General features: G+C 42.5%; 1 protein-coding gene across 1 annotated transcript in view; it reads left to right on the top strand.

Annotated features, from left to right (window-relative positions):
* Acat1 (acetyl-CoA acetyltransferase 1) overlaps positions 1–20,287 on the top strand; it is a 28,565-nt gene extending 8,278 nt beyond the window's left edge. The window contains exons 2-12 of the mRNA XM_021172668.2: positions 4,498–4,545; positions 6,551–6,668; positions 7,172–7,267; positions 7,452–7,552; positions 9,847–9,990; positions 10,501–10,651; positions 12,697–12,792; positions 14,390–14,503; positions 17,096–17,160; positions 18,401–18,558; positions 19,315–20,287. Of these exons, the coding sequence (XP_021028327.1) occupies positions 4,498–4,545; positions 6,551–6,668; positions 7,172–7,267; positions 7,452–7,552; positions 9,847–9,990; positions 10,501–10,651; positions 12,697–12,792; positions 14,390–14,503; positions 17,096–17,160; positions 18,401–18,558; positions 19,315–19,435 (1,212 nt within the window). The 3' untranslated portion in view covers positions 19,436–20,287. The remainder of the gene's footprint in view (positions 1–4,497; positions 4,546–6,550; positions 6,669–7,171; positions 7,268–7,451; positions 7,553–9,846; positions 9,991–10,500; positions 10,652–12,696; positions 12,793–14,389; positions 14,504–17,095; positions 17,161–18,400; positions 18,559–19,314) is intronic.
* Positions 20,288–22,275: the final 1,988 nt, after the last annotated feature.

The raw sequence follows: 22,275 nt of genomic DNA, 5'->3' as shown, positions 1-22,275 counted from the left end.
AACTCACTCTGTAGACCAGGCTGGCCTCGAACTCAGAAATCCGCCTGCCTCTGCCTCCCAAGTGCTGGGATTAAAGGTGTGCGCCACCACTGCCCAGCTTAATGACAGTCTTTAAGAAATGCAGATATGGGTTGGGTTTGGTATGGGGGAACTTGATTTCAAGTCTTGCCTGGGCTACATACACATAATTAGACCCTGTCTAAAACAATATTTTTTAAAGTATAGATATAGTAGCTGTTTCATTTCAGTCGGAATAAACACAAGCTAGTTTAATAGCAATTGGTATCAAGTATCGTGTTAATATAAGATTTCAACAGACGGATGGCAGAACAGGAACACGCTTTTCAGGGGAGCCCTGAAGTTTGAAGACCACTGCTCAAACCAAGGGGCCACTCTCCGTTGAACCCCAGGGGCAGCTTGCTTATGGTGGTGGTCTTGTTGTCTTTACAAAACCCTAAGGAATATGTCCAAGTGATCTCCTCGCTTCTCTACAAGCATGTATTGCTGCTGGAGTGTAAGTCCATGGCATGGGAGCTCAATCCCTGCAAGGCCTCAAGGGTTTGGTTGAACAAAAACAGGATCGAATAATTTTATGCATTTTGGTCATCTCTCCTGTGACACAGCAAGGACTAAAGACCTCTTCAAAATGGAAGATATATTTTGTGATGTTAATCATTTTTAAAACCGGATCTTGACCGAGTTGTTTGTATAGCAGAGTTGATTGTGTGCACTTCCACCTTCACATTCTCTCACAGTCTCACTGAGGAGAACCATTGTTGGAGTCTGTCATGTTGAGCTGCCTCTGCCATACACTTCTGTCATTCACATACTTTGTGAAACCCAGTTTGCTTACCATGGCTGCTTCCGTTTATAACTCCAGTGTCACATTTATGTTTTGTTTAATCTGAGTTTTAAGTAGAATATTTAGATATCTACATTCAGTTAGGATAAAGTGTTTAATCTGTGAAAATCCAAATTCTTGGGTCACCTGAAAGTCTAGGCATTTGCAGGGCTGTTTATGGCTCTTTTCATGAGCTCTAACTGCACACTAACTGCTGCCAGCTGCTGTCTGAATGTCAGGCCTGCTGACCTCAGAGTCTAGCTGCAGATCAGCTAGGGTTTGAACTCTGCTCTACATTTTCAGAACCTCCTTCTGTTGACATTTGTTTCTACAAATAGTGTGGAAAGAATTAAGGTGCTTCTCCTTCTGTTCTAATGAGTGTGATGCAAAGGATCAGTTAGAACCTCACAGCTAACCAAGCCTTGTGTCACTGTGCCACTGAGCTACACTCCAGCCCCCGCCTTAATTAAGAATTATCTGGGCACCGGGCGTGGTGGCGCACGCCTTTAATCCTCAGCACTTGGGAGGCAGAGGCAGGTGAATTTCTGAGTTCGAGGCCAGCCTGGTCTACAAAGTGAGTTCCAGGACAGCCAGGGCTATAGAGAAACCCTGTCTCGAAAAAAAAAAAAAAAAAAAAAAAAAAAAAAAAAAAAAAAGAATTATCTGGCAATATAGGCCATGTTCTATGGCATGTGTTTGCCTGTGTAAATCAAGAGGCACCATTGGAAGGTTTGGGGAGTAACAGCAAGCTTTACTTAAAATATTTTTAAAATAGATATTCCATCTAGTAGTAGTCTTTTAAAAATATTTGTGTGTGTGTGTGTGTGAGAGAGAGAGAGAGAGAGAGAGAGAGAGAGAGAGAGAACCCAGCCTGTGTTCTCTGAAAGAGTAGCAAGGTCTGTTAATCACAGTCTTCTGCCTACTAGAAAAAAAATTAAACAATATTTTTTATGTGAAACTTGAATATCACATAATTAAGAACTTAAACTACAATTTGTTCAGGAAGCTAAGGCAGGAGGAGTGCATTCAAGGCTGCTTTGGGTCTTCATGAGTTTGAGGTCAGCCCGGGCTTTAAAAAGGTACTTTCTCAAAAAAGCAGCCCAAGGCTAGACATACAGTTCAGCCACTAGAGTGACTGTCTGGTGTGCGTAAAGTGCCCTGGGTTTGACCCATCCCCAAATAAACCAAGTGTGGTCGTTCAAGTCTGTAATCCCAACGATTGCTAGGTTGAGAGTCAGGAACGTCAGAAAATGACCAGATAGTAAATTTGAAGCCAGCCTGGTTCACATGAAATTCTGTCTCAAAACAAAGCAACACAAATGAACAAACAAAAACCCTCAAAACAAAAGCACTATATTTTACTAAGTATTTACTTTATTTTTTTAATTTAATTTTATTTTGTTTTACTTATTCACTTTACATCGCACTTACTTCTCCCCTCCCAGTTATCCCCCCAACAAATTCTTTCCCCACTCCCCCTCCCCTTCTCCTCTGAGTGGATGGGGGCCCCCTGGTTATGCCTCCCACCCTGGCACTTCAAGTCTCTTGGGGGCTAGGTGCCCCCTCTCCCACTGAGGCCAGACAGGGCAGCCCAGCTAGAAGAACATATCCCATATCCCATGTTCAGGCAACAGCATTTGGGAGAGCCCCCATTTCAGTTGTTCAGAACCCACATGAAGGTTAAGCTGCACATCTGCTATATATGAGCAGGGAGGTCTAGATCCCAACAACTCACTCAAATAGCCTAATTGAAACATGGGGTACAGAACTAAACAGAATTCTCAACAGAGGAATCTCGAATGGCTGAGAAGCAGTTAAAGAAATGTTTAACATCTGTAATCATCAGGGAAATGCAAATCAAAAACAACCATGAGTTTCTGTCTTGCTCCCATCAGAATGGCTAAGATCAAAAACTCAAGAGAACACATGCTGGCAAAGATGTGGAGAAAGGGGAGCTGGTAGGAGTGCAAACTAGTGCAACCACTTTGAAAATCAATTTGGCATTTTCTCAGAATACCGGGAATAGTTCTACCTCAAGACCCAGCATACCACTCCTGGACACACACCCAAGATGCTTCACTCCTGGACTTACACCCAAGAGGCTTCACTCCTGGACTTACACCCAAGAGGCTTCAGCACCTCACAGAGTGCTTACTTATAACTGAGAATCTTTGTTGTTTTATATTTACTTAAAAAGTTTTAGGGGCTAGAAAGGTGGCCCGGTGGTTTTTCTGGCTGTTCTTGCAGAGGACCTGTCCAATTCCTAATACCACAATCCTCTATATCTCCAGTCGCAGAGTATCTTATGCCTTCTGCCCCCTACCGCATGAATGTGGCACACAGATACACATACATGCAGAGAAAACATCCATACACAAATGGCAGTTCTTCAAAAGTTAAAATGTATGTTGTAGGACAGTGGAAGGTACCCTGGTTCCTCGTTGTGCTAAGGCTAGAAGCCCTGGAGACCCTGAAGGGACAGTAGGAGTGTTGCCTGTTTCTGGGTACTAGGCCACTGTCACTAGGTGCAGGCTCCCATGGATTTGTGGCCATCACTCATATAAGGGCAACTCTCTAAGCACCCCATAGGTAGGAAAGGATGTGACCACAGGCCACGTAGGCTCAAGGCAGATCTCTGTTTTAATGAGGTACCTAAAGGCCTGGAGGGCGCAGCCAATAAGCTTTCCTTCCCAGACACTCCTCCTGCAAAAGGTGTTTAATCTCAGGCCCACCCTAAGAAGTGGTGTATGGTTTTACCCATCAACTTTCTGCCATGGCAATAAATGCCTCAAAACCATGGACTGCCTCTTTTCATCGGGATCTGAGTGGGGAGCCACAGAGATAGCCTTTGCCTATATTAATCTCCCATAGAAGGCCTCTCTGCACTCCCAGCCACAACAGTCATCAAGCCAAAGACCCTCCTTTGGGAAAATCCGGAGTTTCCCCCTACCCCCACCCCAGCCCTGGGCTAGACCAGCCCTAGGGGTGGAACCCACTCCATTCTCAGCTCTTCCAGGACTTCCAGTGGTGCCTGGATGTCCTAGAGCCTGAGAACCAGTCAACCCTGGCCTCTTCACAGACCCGGGGACCCCGAACCAGCTCCTGCTGACTGTCCCTTACTTCAGACTGTGCTTCCCCACCCGGAGAGGAGCAGTGACCTGGGGTTTCCCTAAGGCGACAGTGTGGGGTCCCGCCTACGGGATTCTCCAATTCCAGCGGCCGTGCCCTGTGACCAAGTGGGCATGAGACCCCACAAACCTACAGTATGTTTCCAAAGAACAGCTCACCAGAAAAGTAATATTTAAGCTGGGCAGTGATGTCACATGCCTTAAACCGCAACAGCAGTCAGGGGCAGAAGCAGATGGATCTCTTAGTTCAAGGCCAACCTGGTCCACAGTGTGAGTTCTAGGATAGCCAGGACTACATAGAGAAACCCTGTCTGAAAAAAGAAAAAACAACAACAACAAAAACCCACACACAAAAGAAAGGCAATATTGGCTATAAGCATTTTCTTTATAAGAGCGGTGTATATAGACTGTGGAAAACTTGGAAATAAAAGTGTAAAAATGAAAAAAGTCACTTTGATTCTATTATTGTTAAGTGTAAAATTAATGGATGAATTTAAAAATATTATAACATAAACATTTACCTTACAGGAAGTAAGATGCCTGGAGCGAAGTTATGCATCCAAACCCACTCTGAATGTAAGTAAAGTTTCAATTGCACCTTCAAGAATGTAAAGGTGTGTTGCCAGTAGAGACTCGCATGTCGCTAGGCAAGGTGGCTCACCAACCTATCACAAGCAAACACATCAAACAGAGCTGCATGCAGTTTTTTGTCTTGAATATATTTGAAGATTAATGGGATTATACAGTGGCTAGGGAAAAATGAAAATTCACATACTAAGTTCCTGTGTTATCACAAAAGTGGTCCATTTAGTCTGTGAATAATTCTCTATAATACACTAGGAAACCGTTTCCCTCCACAACTTACTTCATTCTGAGGGGCCCACATTGCACTGTCGGTGATGCAGTGCCGTGGACACGAGAGACTTGACAAGAGAGGCACTGACTCCCTACGGGTTAACCCACAAGGCCTTGGCTTCATTTCCCAGTTATGATTTCTGCCTTTGTTTATAGGCTCCCAAAGCGACATCAAGTCTTCCATCCTTTTACTGCATCCAGTGCGTTGTAGGAGACTGTAGGAACCAAACACAAGGAGAGTGTGTTTCGTGGCATTGCCGAAGACTTAGCACTTTTCATTTTGTAATTAAGGAGATTATGGTTCTGGTTCTGTTCTAGTCGATGCTGTTCCTGTAGCACACACAGCTGGCTTGCTGGCCCAGGACTTTGTTCTGTAGTAAAGGAGCTTTTGGTTAGTGTTGTTTATTTTATAGTTTAAAAGATTAATGGCTAAGAGCATTTGCGGCTCTTCTAGAGAACTTGTACTTAATTCCTAGTAACCAAGTTAGGTCGCTCTTAACCACATGCACCTCTAATTCCAAGGATATCTGACACTTTCTTCTGCAAGCCCTGCCACCCCATAACATTCACTTATACATATAGATACTATGTGCGTGTGTGTCTGCGTGAATGTATACATGCCTGGGGGGTGTTACATATGCTTCATGTGTAGAGGCCAGAATAAGGTGTCGGACCTCACTGAGTGGAGTCACAGGAGTTTGTGAGGCACCTGGCTTGTTACAGAGTGCTGTGATTTTATTTCTGGTTCTCAGGTTAAAACAACATGCAGTCTTAACTGTTGAGCTATTTCTTCAACCTCAATGTTGTTTATTGAAGCAGTTTTTTGGTTTTGTTTTTTATATTGTAAGGTTACCATTTATAAAAGTTTTTAAAACTTTATTATTGGGGCTGGAGAGATGGCCCAGCGGTTAAGAGCACTGACTGCTCTCTTCCTGAGGTCCTGAGTTCGATTCCCAGCAACCACATGGTGGCTCACAACCATCTGTAATGGGATCTGATGCCTTCTTCTGGTGTGTCTGAAGACTGCAACAGTGTCTTTGGGGAAAAAAACAACAACTTTATTATTGCTGGATATAAATCTTTAACCCTAGCTAGCACTCAGGAGCTAGGTAATCTCTGATTTCATGGCTAGTCAGGTCTGTATAGGAAGTTCCATGTGGCCAGCATTACGTGTAAAAAAAAAAATCCCTCCCAAAACAAACAATTATTTGGGGCATGTATGTATGTGTGTGTGTGTGTGTGTGCGTGTGCACTCTCAGTGTGTACATATACACATGGGACATTTTCCCTGGGATCAAACTCAGGTTGTTCAGGGTTCATTGCAAATCTTTACCGCTAGGTCACCTTGACTGCCTGAGTTTAAGCTTCTGGTGTTAAACATCCCAGAGATTGCTAGGAAGGATTTTTATGTCTTTAGAATTTGCCTTAGTTTCTTTCTTTCACCTCCCTCAGTATCCCTGTTGTATCCACACCTGCTCCTCCTTGCCCCCTCCCAGCCTCTGTGGATTTGTGGATTGAACCCAGGGCCTTGTGCTCGCCTGACAAGCACTCAATCGCTGAGCCACACTCTTGTCCCGTCTTTCCGTTGTGCCTTAAATGGTGGTGTGTCATGGTGTCTTCCAGCTGCTAAATAACTATTCATAAGTTGTCTGTGTATGAATGTTTGTTAAATGAAAGAGAATTTGAGTATGCCTATGCTAATTTTCACATTTTTCTGTCTTGCCAGGAAGTGGTTATAGTAAGTGCTACAAGAACTCCCATTGGATCCTTCCTGGGCAGCCTTGCCTCTCAGCCGGCCACTAAACTTGGTACTGTTGCAATTCAGGGAGCCATTGAGAAGGCAGGTCAGTGGTTGAACTGTTTTGGTATCGAGGGGACAAATGATGGGTGACACATACATACTTGTTTTGCATTGACTGACTATATTCCTCTTAGAAATTACATGGTTCTTCCATATCTAAATGCCTTGTCATAGATACACAGGAAGGAAATCTAAAACTAACAGGAAAGAGAAACTATTCCTGTCCTGTGTTATGAAATTTGCTTGGTAATCTTGATTATATAAATTGAAGGCTGGGGCTGGATAGCTTACTCAGCGGTTAAGGGCACTAGCGGCTCTTCCGAGGTCTTGGTTCAATTTCCCCTTGGGAACTCACAGCTGTCCAGAACTTCAGTTCCAGGCGAGCCGATGCCCTCTTCTGGCCACTTTAGGCACTGCATGCACATACCACACAGACACATAGGCAAAACACCCACACATACAAAATAAAAGCAAATAAAATCTTAAAAAGGAAAAAAAAATGAGTTGAATAAATCCAGGACAGTCCTTTTTTGCTGTTTTTAAAAGGGATCCCAAAAGAAGAAGTGAAGGAAGTCTACATGGGCAATGTCATCCAAGGGGGTGAAGGACAGGCCCCTACCAGGCAAGCAACACTGGGTGCAGGTATGAAAACACACATTTGCTTTCATACTTAATATGCATTAAAGTGTCAAGGCCAGCTAAGGTATTAAATGCATAGCTCTTATAGAAATGAAATTTGCAAATTATAGTCACAAGCTTTATTTTAATTTTACAGTTGTTTTTGAAAACGGTTTCTTTTCAAAACTCTGATTTATGTTGGCTTTAGGTTTACCTATTTCCACTCCATGCACCACAGTAAACAAGGTTTGTGCTTCAGGAATGAAAGCCATCATGATGGCCTCTCAAAGTCTTATGTGTGGACATCAGGTAAGAAACCCCTTGTTTTATCTGTTACTTGGAAGAACTCCAACTTCTAGAAAATACTAAAATGTCTAAGCACATTTATGTTGTAGTGGTGAGATTCATTCTTTGTTCCTGTTGTATGTGTGTGAATGTTTTACCTGTATGTATTTGGGCATCACATGTATGCCTAGGTTTCAGCGGCTGGAAGAGAGCACTGGCTCCCCTGGAACAGGAGTTACAGTTATGACTCACCACGTGGGTGCAGAAAATCAACTTTGGGTCCCAGGAGAGAGCAACACGTGCTCCTAATGGCTGGGCCACATTTCTAACCCCCATCTCCTTTTAAAAAGTATTTATTTTATGAGTACTTGCCTTGCATGCATGTATGTGCAGCACATGCTTGCCTAGTGCACACGGAGGTCAGAAAGGACTATTAGATATCTTGTTGAATGGTTCTGAGCCACCATCTGGATGCTGTGGGTTGAGCCTGGGTCCTTGGGAGAGCATCAAGTGCTCTTAACCATTGACCATCTGTCTAGATTGCATTGTTTTTGGTTTTGTTTGTTTGAGACATCTCTGTTTTAAGGGTTTCTGTTTAGCTTTGGCTGTCCTGGAACTTGCTCTGTAGACTAGGTTGGCCTGGAACTCCCAGAGATCCACCTGCCTCTGCCTTCCACCAAGTGCTGGGATTTAAAAAGGCGTGTACCACCACAGCCTGGACCCTCTTATTTTTTAAAATGTTTATTTTCATTTATGTGTGTGTGCTTGTATAAACAAATGCCACTTGTGAACATGTCCTGTGTTGACCAGGAGAGATGGTGGCTCCCCCGGAGCTAGAGTTCCAGGTGGCTATGAGCTGTCTGACCTGGGTGCTTGAACTGAACTCTAGCCCTGAGATTCTTTTCCATGAAACACATGCTGAATTTTAGCATTTATGAGATAGAGCAGGAGAATGCAAGTTTGAGGCCTGTTGTTTAAATCTTCTCTTTACCTAAGAGTGAGGAAGAGAGAGGCCGCTCAGGGACTACACTGTGACATTCAGAGGCTGTTTTCTGCTGATGTCTGGATCGAAGAACTAACACTTCATCAGTTTTAAGGTAGAAGGATACTGAAACAGCCACAGATACAAAGTTACAGGGCAGGGGTGAGAAAGAAAGAGGTCTTCATTAGATCCCCTTCATTCCTGGGAGTTGTACCTACTGTGTATCACAACCAAACCAAGAGTAAGTGTGGTGGGTTCACATCACTTCTCACAACACACTTCTCATGGGCTGGAGAGAGACTGGCTGTTCCCCCAGCACCCCTGTGTAGCTCTCCACCATCTCTACTACAGTTCCAGGGTCATAGAGGCCCTCTTCTAGCCTCCGTGGGGATTAGGCCACATGTGTACACAGTACATGGCACACAGACACACATGCAGGCAAAACACTCATGCACATAACATACAGAAAATGGAAACAGGAAAAAAAAAAAACCAATGCTTTTATGTTGGAAGTTGTCAATTGTTTTCCAAACTTACCAGCTCCACCTTCCAAAGTTAGGTGCAGTCAAATTGTCCAAGTCTTATCTTTTTTTGTTTGATTTGTATTTTCTGAGACAGTGTCTCATGTAGCCCAGGATGATATCAAACCCTCTGTGTAGCTGACAATGACATTGAACTCCTGAGACTCCTGCCTCGGCCTTCCAAGTGCTAGACTATAGATGTGTACCACCATACCCATCTTCTAATTTTAATCTTAACTGTCACTGAACATTTTTAAAAAAGATTTATTTATTTATTATTATATGTAAGTACACTGTAGCTGTTTTCAGACACTCCAGAAGAGGGAGTCAGATCTCATTACAGATGGTTGTGAGCCACCATGTGGTGGCTGGGATTTGAACTTAGGACCATTTGGAAGAGCAGTCAGTGCTCTTAACCACTGAGCCATCTCACTAGCCCCAGCATTTAATTTTTTTTTTTTTTTTTTTTAGTTTTTTGAGACAGGGTTTCTGTGTGGCCCTGGCTATCCTGGAACTCACTCTGTAGTCCAGATCACTGAATATTTTAAACCACTTTCTTCTTATCAGGGAGATGTGATAAAGAGGGCATTCACTGTTTAACCGTGGTTATAAAGCCACATTGAACACTCCTTTGCCAACAGCTGTGTGTGCAGAGTACAATGGATCACAGTGCCAACCATTGTGTGTGTGGAGTGGAGTGGACTGGTGTTGACAGTTGTGTGTGTAGAGTGGAATGGATCACAGAGCCAACAGCTGTGTGTGTGGAGTGCCATAGCTCACAGTGCTGACCTTGGCTTTGCTGTGCTGCTGAGCAGGATGTGATGGTGGCAGGCGGGATGGAGAGCATGTCCAATGTCCCATACGTAATGAGCAGAGGAGCAACACCATATGGTGGGGTAAAACTTGAAGACCTGATTGTAAAAGACGGGCTAACTGATGTCTACAATAAAATTCATATGGTAAGAACTATTTTTAAAAAACACTTCTGTGTGTTGGTACCCATGGAAGGTAGCGTGGTGTCAGATCCTCTGGAGCTGAGTGGGTGGGTTTGAGGCACCTGACCAGAGAGTCTAACCCAGGCACTCTGGAAGATCAGTATGGGCTCTCAGTTGCTGAGGTTTCTCTGGCCCCCGAATGCTGCTTTAATAGGGAGTTCCATTTAATATATAACCCTTGGCTTTTCAGAACATACATATTTTAAATACTGAGTTCTAGGGTGGGTTCTGTAAATGTTTTAGTCAACTTTATAAAACGATCTTACTATGTCCATTTCCTCAGTGTGGATTAACTATTTATAACTGCCCCATACGTAAGTGAGGTATTTCCTCCTAAAATGGCAATTGTGTTTGCTGCAACCACTTGAAGAAACAAGGGAGGAGTTACCTAGAATGAAGGAAAGGAGTGTAGAGACATGGACTTGAACTCCCAAGCACTGAGTTATGCAGAAGTAATTTGTTCAAATTTCTTAGGGTAACTGTGCTGAGAATACTGCAAAGAAGCTAAATATCTCACGGAACGAACAGGATACGTACGCTCTCAGCTCTTACACCAGAAGTAAAGAAGCATGGGAGGCAGGGAAGTTTGCCAGTGAGATCACTCCCATCACGATCTCAGTGAAAGGTAGACACATTTCCAAAACAGACTTGACATTTGTGCTCATTTATTTTTCTTGGTTAGGGTTTACTATTAATCGATAAAATGTGTTATAGAATTGATGTTTCCATTTTTTTTTTTAAAAATATTATTTCCTGTGCATTGGTGTTTTGCCTGCATGCATGCTGGATCCCCTAGAACTGGGAGTTACAGACAGGTGTGAGCTGCTATGTGGGTGCTGGGAATTGAACCTGGGTCTTCTGGAAGAGCAGCCAGTGCTCTTAACTGAGCCATATCTCCAGTCCATGTTTCCATTTTAAATGAATATTATCTCTGTTCATCTGTGCTGAACATTTTATCGGTTTTGCTTATAGTTAATAAAGGGAAAGGTTACAGGTTAGAAGAAGTAATGGTTCATCCAGGTCACAGTGCCTAAACTTAGTACTTTTAGAAGTTTTATTTTTTCTAATTTTTGTTTGTTTATTTTGCTTATTTGGCATGTGTATACAGTGTTGTATATGTGGAGGCCAGAGGACAACCTGCAGGAGTTGGTTCTTTCATCTCGTTTGTTCCAGGGATTGAACTCAGGTCATCAGGCTTGGTAGAAAGCTGGTATACTTATTGTTTTTAATTGAGAAACAGTAGTTATTAGAATTCCTTCTCCTATAAGTGACTGAGAGCACATTAGTTTATGTATTTTCCATATTTAGTTAATTTATTTATCTTGGTTTTTCAAGTCAGGGGTTCTTTGTGTAACAGTCCTGGCTGTCCAGGACTTCACACAGATCTGCCTGCCTCTGCCTCCCAAGTGCTGGGATTAAAGGCATGCACCACTAAACCTGGCCTTAATTAGTTTTAAAAAGATTTTCGGGGGCTTGTGAGATGGCTCAGTGGGTAAGAATATTGACTGCTCTTCCAAAGGTCCTGAGTTCAAATCTCCAGTTATCACATGATGGCTCACAACCATCTGTAATGGGATCCAGTGCCCTCTTCTGATGTGTCTGAAGACAGCTACAGTTTACTCATATACAATAAATAAATATTTAAAAAAAAAAACAAAAACAAACAAAAAAAGATTTTCTTCTTACTATGTTGTGTGTGGGTCACATGCACACTATTGCGGGTGCCTGAAGAGGCCAGAGGTATTCAGGTCCCTTGGGGCTGGATTATAGGCAGTGTGAGCTACCTGACATGGGTGCTGAGGCTCAACCTCTGGGAGACTAGTGTATGCTCTTTACCACTAGTGTGTGCTCCACAGCATCCACGTGGACGTCAGATGCTAACTTTGTGCCCTCAGTTGCTTTTTTCCCCCCTCCTACCTTTACATGGATTCTGGGGACTGAACTCAAACTGATAAGCTTGTGCAGCAAGCAATGCTGTCTGCTGAGCCACCATACTGACCCTAGCAAGTATTTTTTAAAAAGGGATTTATATTGAAAGACTATTAGGGTTACCTCCCAGAAATGAAGGATTAATGCCATCCACCTATAGAGTTACATGTGCTGTAGTGCTCAGAGTCAAAGAAAGAGGCCTTCTCACCAGCATCACTGGAATAAATTCATGGTACATAGTAATTACTAAGTTTGGACTGCTTCCAAGAATGATCCCCATGTCTGGGTTATAGATAACTAGTTCATGCAGCACTGGTTGAACATCTACCCCAGGAGTACACACTGTGAGGTCTATGATCATAGAAGAGGGTTGGGAAGACTGGGTTAGGACTCTTGCCCTTAACCATAGCATTTGAATCTGGGAGGCAGAGGCAGGGGGATCTCTGTGCATCCAAGGACAGCCTAGTCTACATATTGAGTTCCAAGACAGCAAGGAATACATAAAGAGACTCTGTCTAAAAAGAAAAAAAAAGAGAGAGAGAAAGAAAGAAAGAAAGAAAGAAAGAAAGAAAGAGAGAGAGAGAGAGAGAAAGAAAGAAGGAAGGAAGGTTGGGAAGTAACAGGAGTTGTTGGTGTCGTTTCACATGCTAGATGACCTGCTTTGGAACAGCTTAAAGCTGTTAGAAGTAACTGTTTCTTCCTGAGGTGGTCTCTTGACTTGGGATTACTTTTCAATTATAGGTAAACCAGATGTGGTGGTGAACGAAGATGAAGAATACAAGCGTGTTGACTTTAGTAAGGTGCCGAAGCTCAAGACAGTGTTCCAGAAAGAAAACGGTAAGTAGGAAGAAGTCAGACATAAGGGAAAAAACTGAGTTAATATGAAATGTTTATTCTTGGACTTGACTAACAGGTTTTTAAAAGATTTTATCTATGTGTGAGTATTTGGCCTGCATGCATGTCTGTGTATCACTTCGTGCCTGGTATGCATGGAGGTCAGAAAATGACATCTAACCCCTGGAACTGGAATTGTGAACTGCCATCTGGGTGCAGGGAACCAAACTCTGGTGCTCTAAGAGCAGCCAGTGCTCCTACCTGTGGAATCTCTCTCTTTAGCCCTGGCCTAGCAATTTAAACAAAGGTATTATAGAAAACATCGAGACGTCACGTAACATTTTTAAAATACTGTGTTCAAATAAAATTAACCAAATAATATAAATTCAAGGTATGTTTAAGATTGCTTAACAGTTAATACCTTCAGTATATTAAATCCGAGGGAGAAGACTATATAACATGGCTAGAGAGTTGTTTTCCACAGACAGGCATCTCCATGGTTTGTGAATTGAAAATACAAACTTCCATAAGTTCCTTGAGTCATCTTATGATGGCTGTGTTTACCAGTATTTAATGCCTGGCTTAGCCTGTGTTAGTCTTTAATGTTGGGACAAATAAGAGTCTGTGTTCTAAATTTCCTTTTGGGAGGGTTTCCTGGGGAATCAAACTTAGCAGCTCGAATATTAGGCAAATCCTCTCTTCCTGAGTGACACGCCGAGCCTCTACATTTCTAAGTGATTTGGAACTTTAAACCTGGAGAAAATATGAGCTCTTTAAGCTTGGCTGTGTGCAACTGTGATACTCTGCAATTAGTTTTTCCTTTCTTGATAGAATTGCTCAGTTCCAATATGAAAATGGTCAGTCATCTTTCTGGTCATTCTCATAAAAATTTATAAGTGTAAGAGTACATGTTGCCAGGTGGTAGTGGTCCACACTTATCCCAGTACATGCAGGCAAAGATAAGAAGATATCTAAGTTTGTGGCCAGCCTAGTCTACAGAGTATGTTCTAGGATAGCCAAGGTTGTACAGAGAAACCATCTTGAAAGCCAGAAAACAAAACACCAAACAAAGAAAGTACATGTTAAGCTGATATGGTGATACACAAGTTTGATTCCAGCTCTTGGGAGGCAGAGGCAGGCAGATTTCTGAGTTCGAGGCCAGCCAGGTGTACAGAGTGAGTTCCAGGACAGCCAGGGCTATGCAGAGAAACCCTGTCTCAGAAAACAACAACAACAAAGTCTCTAGCTGAATGGTTTTAGTGTTCACTGACATTCAGCTTCAAGTGACTGTAGAGAGTATGTGGTTCTGACGTAGGTTTGAAGAATACATTGAGTGCTATAGTTTGGCTATGCAGAGATGCTGAGAAGAAACATTGACTCAGTACCACCGTGTGTTTGAACTACCTCTGAAACTCCCACACTGCACTCTTGACACTCACTGTGGAGCTAGCTTTGTGCATGTTTCCTCAGGGCAGAACACATCCCCAAGCCGATCTATGTCTACTCCCTTAATGACCCAGATAGTGCGGTGAGTATTTGTGGGAGAAAGCAGAATGGACTCAGTGCAATGAATGTGTGACTTGCTTTTTGTTGATTCCAGGCACAATAACAGCTGCCAATGCCAGCACACTGAACGATGGAGCAGCTGCTGTGGTTCTCATGACTGCAGAGGCAGCCCAGAGGCTCAATGTTAAGCCATTGGCACGAATTGCAGGTAAATGTTCTCCCCTTGTTTTTCCTTTTTTCCCCCTGGTATTGAGAATCTAGGTTTGAGTCCAGGTTACTAATGCTGAGGTGAAACACCAAGACCAAAGTAACCTGGAGAAGGAATGGGTGTATTCAGCTTATGCTGCCACATCATAGTCATCAAAAGACATCAGGATAGGAACTCATATGGGGCAGGAATCTGGGGGCAGTAGCTGATGCAGAGGTCATGGAGTGGTGTTGCTTACTGGCTTGCTTCTCATGCCTTGCTTAGCCTGCTTCTTATAGAACGCAGGACTACCAGACCAGGGGTGGCATGACCCACAATGGCATGACCCACAATGGGCTGGCCCCTCCCCCAAATCACTAGTTAAGAAAATGCCCTAGATAGCCTGATAGTATGGAGGTATTTTTATTTTTATTCATTCTTCTTTCCTTCTTTCATATATTATACCTCTACTGCAGTTTTCCCTTCCTCCTTTCCTCCAGTCCCCCCTTTCCTCCCCCCCCCCCCATATACTATTTTTGTTTCCCTTCAGAAAAGAGCAGGCTTCCCCAGGATAGCAACCAAACATGGCGTCATACTGTTACAATAAGACTGGGCACATGCCCTGGTATCAAGCCAGGTTGAGACTTACCTAATAGAAGGACAAAGGTCCCATAAGAAGGCAAGAGTCAAGAGAAAACCCCACTCTCAGAAGTTTCACAAAAGACCACGCTACATAACATATGCAGAGGACCTAATTCTTACCTCTACAAGCTCCCTAATTGTAGGTTCAGTGTCTATGAGCCCTTATGGGCCTTGCTTAGTAGATTCTGTGGGCCATGTTCCTGTGGTGTCGTTGACCCCTCTTGTCTCCTATAATCCTCCTTCAGGATTCCCTGAACTACATCTAACAATCTGCTAAAGGCATTTTCTTGAGGCTCCCTCCTCTCAGGTGACTTTAGCTTGTGTGAAGTTGACATAAAACTAGCCAGCACATACATGCTAAGCAAGTATTCTGTCACTAAGCTATACATCTCCAGCTCTCCTTCTGGGACAAGGACTCAGTTGTACAGGCTGGCCTGAACTCAGTCTTGTAGCCTAGGCTGGTTTTGATCTTGTTATGTTTGCCACAGCTTCCGTAGGTAGGATTATAAGCTTGTGCCACCAAGCCTGGCTTAACCCTGTCTACCCCAACCCCCTGGGAACCCATCCTATATGAGTAGGGAAAAGGGAAAGGTACGTCTTACCATAAAATAAAAAAAGATAAAGGAATAAAAAGATATGGAGTTAGGAATCTAGAAAACCACAAACAAGTTATTATATTTATGTATGCTATGCATGTGACAGTCAGAGGACGTTTGTATAGTTGGTTTTCTCCCTCCACCTTTATGTGGGTTTTACAATTGAACTTGGGTCTGTAGACATGTGTATACTCGTAAGCCAGCTTGCTAACCAGTATTTTCCACCTTTAAAATGTGCTATGCCTTTTGTGTAAGGACTTGAATACAATTTGCTTTATTATACATTTAGCTTAATTTTACTCTAGCTTCTGTCATAGGCTTTTAGCTAGTGGTTCACAACCTGTAGGTCCCAACGTGTCTTAGTTAAGGTTTTTACTGATGTGAAGAGATACCACAACTACAAGCCCATTTGAGGGTTGAACAACTCTGTGGTGGTTTGAATAAAAATGGCCCCCAGTCTATAGGAAGTGGCAGTATTAGGAGATGTGGCCTTGTTGGAGTAGGTGTGGCTATGTTGCAGGAAGTGTGTCACTTGAGATCTCAGAAGCTCAAACTAGGCCTCGTGGTTCACGGTTCTCTTCCTGCTGCCTACTGATCTGGAATATAGAACTCTCCTCTCTCTCTCCAGCACCATGTCTGCCTGCCTACTCCCATGATAATGGACTAAGCTGTGAGCCAGCCTCAATGAAATGTTTTCCTTTAAATAGTTGCTGTGGTCCAGCTGTAGAGTCGGCTTATCGCCTCCTCAAGCAACAGCATGCTTGGTGCACAGACACACATGAAGGCAAAACATATGCATAAAATAATAAAAGTAAATCTAAAATATTTAAGAGTTGCCATGGCCATGGTGTCTCTTCACAACCATAAAACCCCAAGTATTTATGAGTAGCAACGTTACAGTTAGGAAGTAGCAACAAAAACAATTATATAGTTGGGGTCAGCACATTGGGAACTGTATGGAAGGGTTGCAGCATTACGTAGGTCAGAAACCACTGTCCTAGACAGTGCTATTGCCTTTAACCTCTCCCCAGGCAAGTCAGTGTCTAGAAACTAACATAATCGTATTAAGAATAGCCAAAAGGAGCAATGTGTAGCTGGGTGTGGAGGTACAAATCTTTAATTCTAACGCTTAGAAGGAAGGGGCAGTAAAGTGTCTTGAGTATGAGGCTAAGGCTCCCCTGGTCTTCAGAGTGAGTTAAAGCACAGACAGGGCTACATACAGACACCCTACCTTAAAACATAAAAAAGAGCAAATACAAGTCACACATGGCATAGGGATTAGGCAACATGCACCTGTTAGCTTGGATTTTGAGTCTTACATACAAGGGTGAGACCTCTTGGTATATTTAAGAGTTAACAGTTACTGTTTTTGCAGCATTTGCTGATGCTGCCGTAGACCCCATTGATTTTCCACTTGCACCTGCATATGCCGTACCTAAGGTAAGAAACAAGGAGGGGCTGTTCCTATTACAGTAACTCCTGGGACCAAGATGTTTCTACATTTTAAATGTCCATTTGCAGAGTCAGAGATGATTTGGTATTGAGCCTTTCTACTTCAGAAAATAGTAACTGTCAGGAAACCTCAAACCCCATCGTCAATAGAATGGATTAGAACTGGATAGCTGAACCACCTGTAAATACATACAGTGCTTACCCCTGGAGTGGTAAAGGAAAGGTGCCAGGCCTAGAATACAAAGTAACTAGCTGCTTGCAGAGGTTTCTCCATGCTGAAAGGAACCATGGACTGTATGATTCGCAGTATAGAGTAACGCCAGGCTCAGTGAACCCACATTGTTGTCTTTGCATCCAAAGGCAAACACAACCAAGTCTGTGGGAAAGGAAAAGGAAGAGCAGGACCCTTAGGGGTTCAGGGACCTCAGATGTGTTCAGCAAATGTATGCCTACAAGAGATAGCCTCAATTTGACCTCCTGTTTGTATGCCAAGTTCTTGCTATCTTTTCTGGGCTGGTATTGAACTTGAGATCCTCCTACGTCAGCCTCCTGAGTGTTAGGATTAGAGGTGTACACCGCCCTATCCTCGAGCTGACATCTGAGAATAGTACATAAAGAAGGTAAATGTAAGGCTAAAGAAGGATCAGACACAACTCCACATAGGAGCAGACACCTTTGAAAGTGAATGTGCTAGGTTAGCAGCTAATGGTAAAATTTCTAAACAAAAAAGGACTTTGGCAATATTTTAAAACTGTATTATCATAAGGATAATCATGAGTGCAAGAATCCCTTCCCTTCAAGATGGTCATGTTTAGTGAAACAAAACATGATCAAAGTTTTTACAAGAAGACCTGTGATATTTGTGCCTGAGATAATCATTCCACAGCTTTTCTAAAGAACTAAATATAGAACTAAATAATATAGCCATCAGGGTACATCTTAAGGCCACATAGCATGATGTATTTTCATATAGAGAATGCACCTTTTCAAACATCTGTGGAGACTGTATTATACTATAATGTAATTGCAAACAAAATTCTGATTATAATACATAAAAGCAAAATCTGGAAAACAAATCCTTTTAAAAAGAAAAAAACCCTTCCTATTTAAGCATGTAATTACTTTAAAGGAGAAATATAAAACAAAACTATAAAATCTCTAGAAAATAAATGAAAATAAATTTTGATTGCTAAATATCTGGAATAATCATCCTGAAATTTGTTTTTAGGTTCTTAAATATGCAGGACTAAAAAAAGAAGACATTGCCATGTGGGAAGTAAATGAAGCATTCAGTGTGGTTGTACTAGCCAACATTAAAATGCTGGAGATCGACCCCCAAAAAGTAAATATCCATGGAGGAGCTGTTTCTCTGGGCCATCCAATTGGGTAAGTACCTAACAAGCAATGCGAGCCAGGCCAGTGGCTGCTTCACCACCGCTCCTGTTGTTCTTTGATTAGTTTTCCTTTCTGTCCATCTCTAAGATATATTTCTGAGATAATATCCAGTAGTGAACACAGAGTTAGCACAATCTGTCACTTGAAACCCAACTGCCTTAGGCTTTCTATTGCTATGATGAAACACCATGAACAAAAGCAAACTAGAGAGGAAAAGGGTTTATTTGGGCTATATTTTCACATGGTAGTCTACTGCTGAAGGGAGTGAGGTCAGGAACCTCCAACAGGGCAGGTACTTGGAGGCAGGAGCTGATGAAGAGGCCATAGAGGAGAGGTGCTGCTTACTGGCTTACAGCCTGATTTGTATAGAACCCAGGACCACCAGCTTAGAGATGGCACCACCCATAAGGGGCTAGCCCCCCCACATCAGTAACTAAGAAAGTGTCCTACAGGCTTTTATACAGCGCGATCTTAGGGAGACATTTTCTCAATTGAGGCTCCCTCCTCTCAGATGATTATAGATTGTATTAAGTTGACATAAAACTGTCCAGGACACTAACAGCGTTGAGTAAAAAAGTTCAGGTTTTTATAAGAGTTGTAACTCACTTCCTGAAATTCATTGTCTAAACTTAAAAGTACTTACCCACAAGTACTGGATTTTCAGGAAGTTAATTTGGAATAGAAACTTTTCTGGTTAGTCCTAAATTCTGTTCTTGATTAAAGAACCAAATGCTCTCTTAATCCTAGGATGTCTGGAGCCCGGATTGTTGTGCACATGGCTCACGCCCTGAAGCGAGGAGAGTTCGGCCTGGCTAGTATTTGCAATGGAGGAGGAGGCGCTTCGGCCCTGCTGATTGAGAAGCTGTAGACAACCTGTTTTAGGAGACAGTGCCATGTGATCTGCTGAAGTAAATTCAGCCTTGGGCCAGGGGCTGAATATCAGCATAAGCTATTTCATTTTTTATTATTTTCTACTAAAATTTTTAAAAATCATATCCAAAACCACACTGAAATTACAAATAAAAATTTCTTCTTTAATTTTTTTTTTTTTTTTTTGGTAAACTTAAACAGTTGGATACTCTATTATTTGAAATACCAATATAGGTATTAGAGGCATGGCTCAGCAGTTAAGAGAATTTGTTGCTAGCTGGGTGGTACATGGCTTTAATCCCAGCACTTGGAAATAGAGGCAAGTGGATCTTTCTGAGTTTAAGGCTAGCCTGGTCCACAGAGCTACTTCTATGACAGCCAAGAGTACACATAGAAGTAGAAACTCTGCAAACAAACAAACAAACGAGCATGTGTTGCTCACACAGAAAACACTTGGTTTCCAGGACCCACACGGGGTGACACAGCAGGGAGGACTTGCACTGCACGCAGTCTGAGGTCGTCCTGTGCTTGCCTACCTCACTGCTGCCGGTGCAGCAGAAGCCAGCCTTGGGGATAACCTGTAACCGGGGTCTCTCCTTATGAAGGCACGGTAAAGTTCCATCATTTTTACGTCTAAATACACCAAAGAAATGAGAATATCACAATAGCAGCAACAAAGTTCCTTGACTCTCCCAAGCCCCAAAATAATCTAACATCCATGGACTTCTATTCTGCCATTAGAATGAACACTGGCTGTTTATGTTTTGTTTTGTTTTCGAACTTTAATCCTTGGACCGTCAAAATTGGTTTCAAATAAAGTTATGTGAATGAAAATGAAAATTTTAAAAAATATGGTTAAGTCTTCCAAGTGAGCACAAGTTATAGCAATCAATGTCCACCAAGCCAACATCCTGCAAACAAAACAGAGCAGGAAGCAGCAGTCACAGACCTAAGAGCACAACAAAGAATAAATTCCAGGAGAGGAACTGAGAGCCAGGAGAGAGACAGACCATGCCTAACTCAGTAAACCAGAAGAGCTATAGAATGAGGAAGGAAGAAAAAATAGTATTCAAGCCAGCCAGAGAATCAACAGAATTACTGTAATGAGCAAATATCCTCAGCCCAAACTTTTAATGGGCTCAACATAAAATTTAAAAATACTATCTCAAAAACATGATCCACTGGGTGTGCATGCCTTTAAATCCCAGCACTTGGGAGGAAAAGGCAGGAGAATCCGAGTCTACATAGCCAGTTTGGTCTACATAATGAGTTCCAAGACAGCCAGGACTACACACAGAAAAAAAAATTCTCTCTTGAAAAAGATCAACAAAGTATTGTCTTATAAGACAATACTTTGGCAAAGACTCAGACTAAAAGTGGAAGAATGGGAAGCCATGTGCTCTCAAGTAGCAGCTAAAATCAAGTAGGTGTAGCTTTCTCCATCAGTTATAAAAGCTGGATTTCAAGCAGCTTGTCAGATAAGACAAAGAATGTCACTGCACATTAATGAAGGGAACAATCCACCAAGAAGACAGAAGAAGATTGGGAAGGTAGCTCAGTTGGTAGTGTTGGCCCAGCAGACCTAAAGCCCTGGGTTCTTTCTATCCCTGCACTACAGAAACAAGCAGGGAAGGAGGTGGAGTAGAGACTCCATAGAGAGAAACGAACCAAGAAACAATCCAAAAAACTTGTGGTGGTGTGTTGCAGTTTCTTGCCTCTTCAGTGAACTCGGGCTGATTTGCAGAGTGATGTCAGCGAGATAGATGCTCATGCCGAGACAAGACCCAGACCCGCAGAGGACTTGTGATGCTTAGAGGCCCGTGATGTTAGGCCCAGCAGACAGTGACGTAGGTTTGGTTGGGCTTGCTTATAGACCTAGCTGTGCAACACTTGTGGGTCTGGAGTCTTCACTGATCTTTTCCACTACCTCTAGTGGGTGGTGGGCCAAAAGGGATGTTAAAGCGTTCAAGAACCATCATTAAAAATAGGTGTTGAAAAAAAATGAAAGTTACACATGTGGATGAGCCAGGAAGGTTCACAAAGTCATGAGGAAAGAGCAAAGACAAGACTCAGGCTGAAGGTAAAGGACCACATGGTTGGGAAACAGGCAGCCTGAGAGAGTTAGAACAGCTCAGAACCTGCTCAGCATAGTGTATGCAGCTTGTTAATAAAAATACCATGTCTCTGTTTCATTTATTTGGGAGCTAAAACGGGCTAGAGGTGGCACAGCAATGCCCTGCAGTTATTTGGGAGCAACAGGGACATAAGAAATCCCTCAAATTACTTTTGCTTTCACCTTGTACAAAAAACAGTTTTAAATGGATCAAAGAAGGTAAGATGTTGATTTATGACTTGAAACCTTGAAACTCTACAATACAGGAATAGAACAAGTACTGACTAGGATTCCAGCAGCCCAGGAAAGCTGAGCAAGAACTGAGAAATGGGAGTACACAAAATCAAAGCTCAGCACAGTAAAGTTAATAGAATGGAAAGACAGTCTACAGAATGAAATACTCACCATTCATCTGACAAACTGTTAATATTCATGATAAAGAATAAAAAATTAATAGCCTAAGGGGAAAACCCACACCAAATAACCCAATTTGTGCAGATGAGCAAACAGTTGTTAAGAAATGGTTTGTAAATATGAAAATGTTCATTATCCTTAGCCATCAGAGAAATGCAAATCAGAACTAAATTTGGGGGCTCAGCAAACTCCTCAGTAAAGTGCCTGTCACAAAAGTAAATGGATGGACCTGGAGGGCATCATCTTGAGTGAGGTAACACAATCACAAAGGAACTCACACAATATGTATTCACTGATAAGTGGATATTAGC

This window comes from Mus caroli, chromosome 9, assembly GCF_900094665.2.
Source record: "Mus caroli chromosome 9, CAROLI_EIJ_v1.1, whole genome shotgun sequence".
Lineage (NCBI taxonomy): Eukaryota > Metazoa > Chordata > Mammalia > Rodentia > Muridae > Mus > Mus caroli.
Note: the sequence above shows the minus strand (reverse complement) of the source record. Positions and strands in the feature narration are given on the sequence as shown.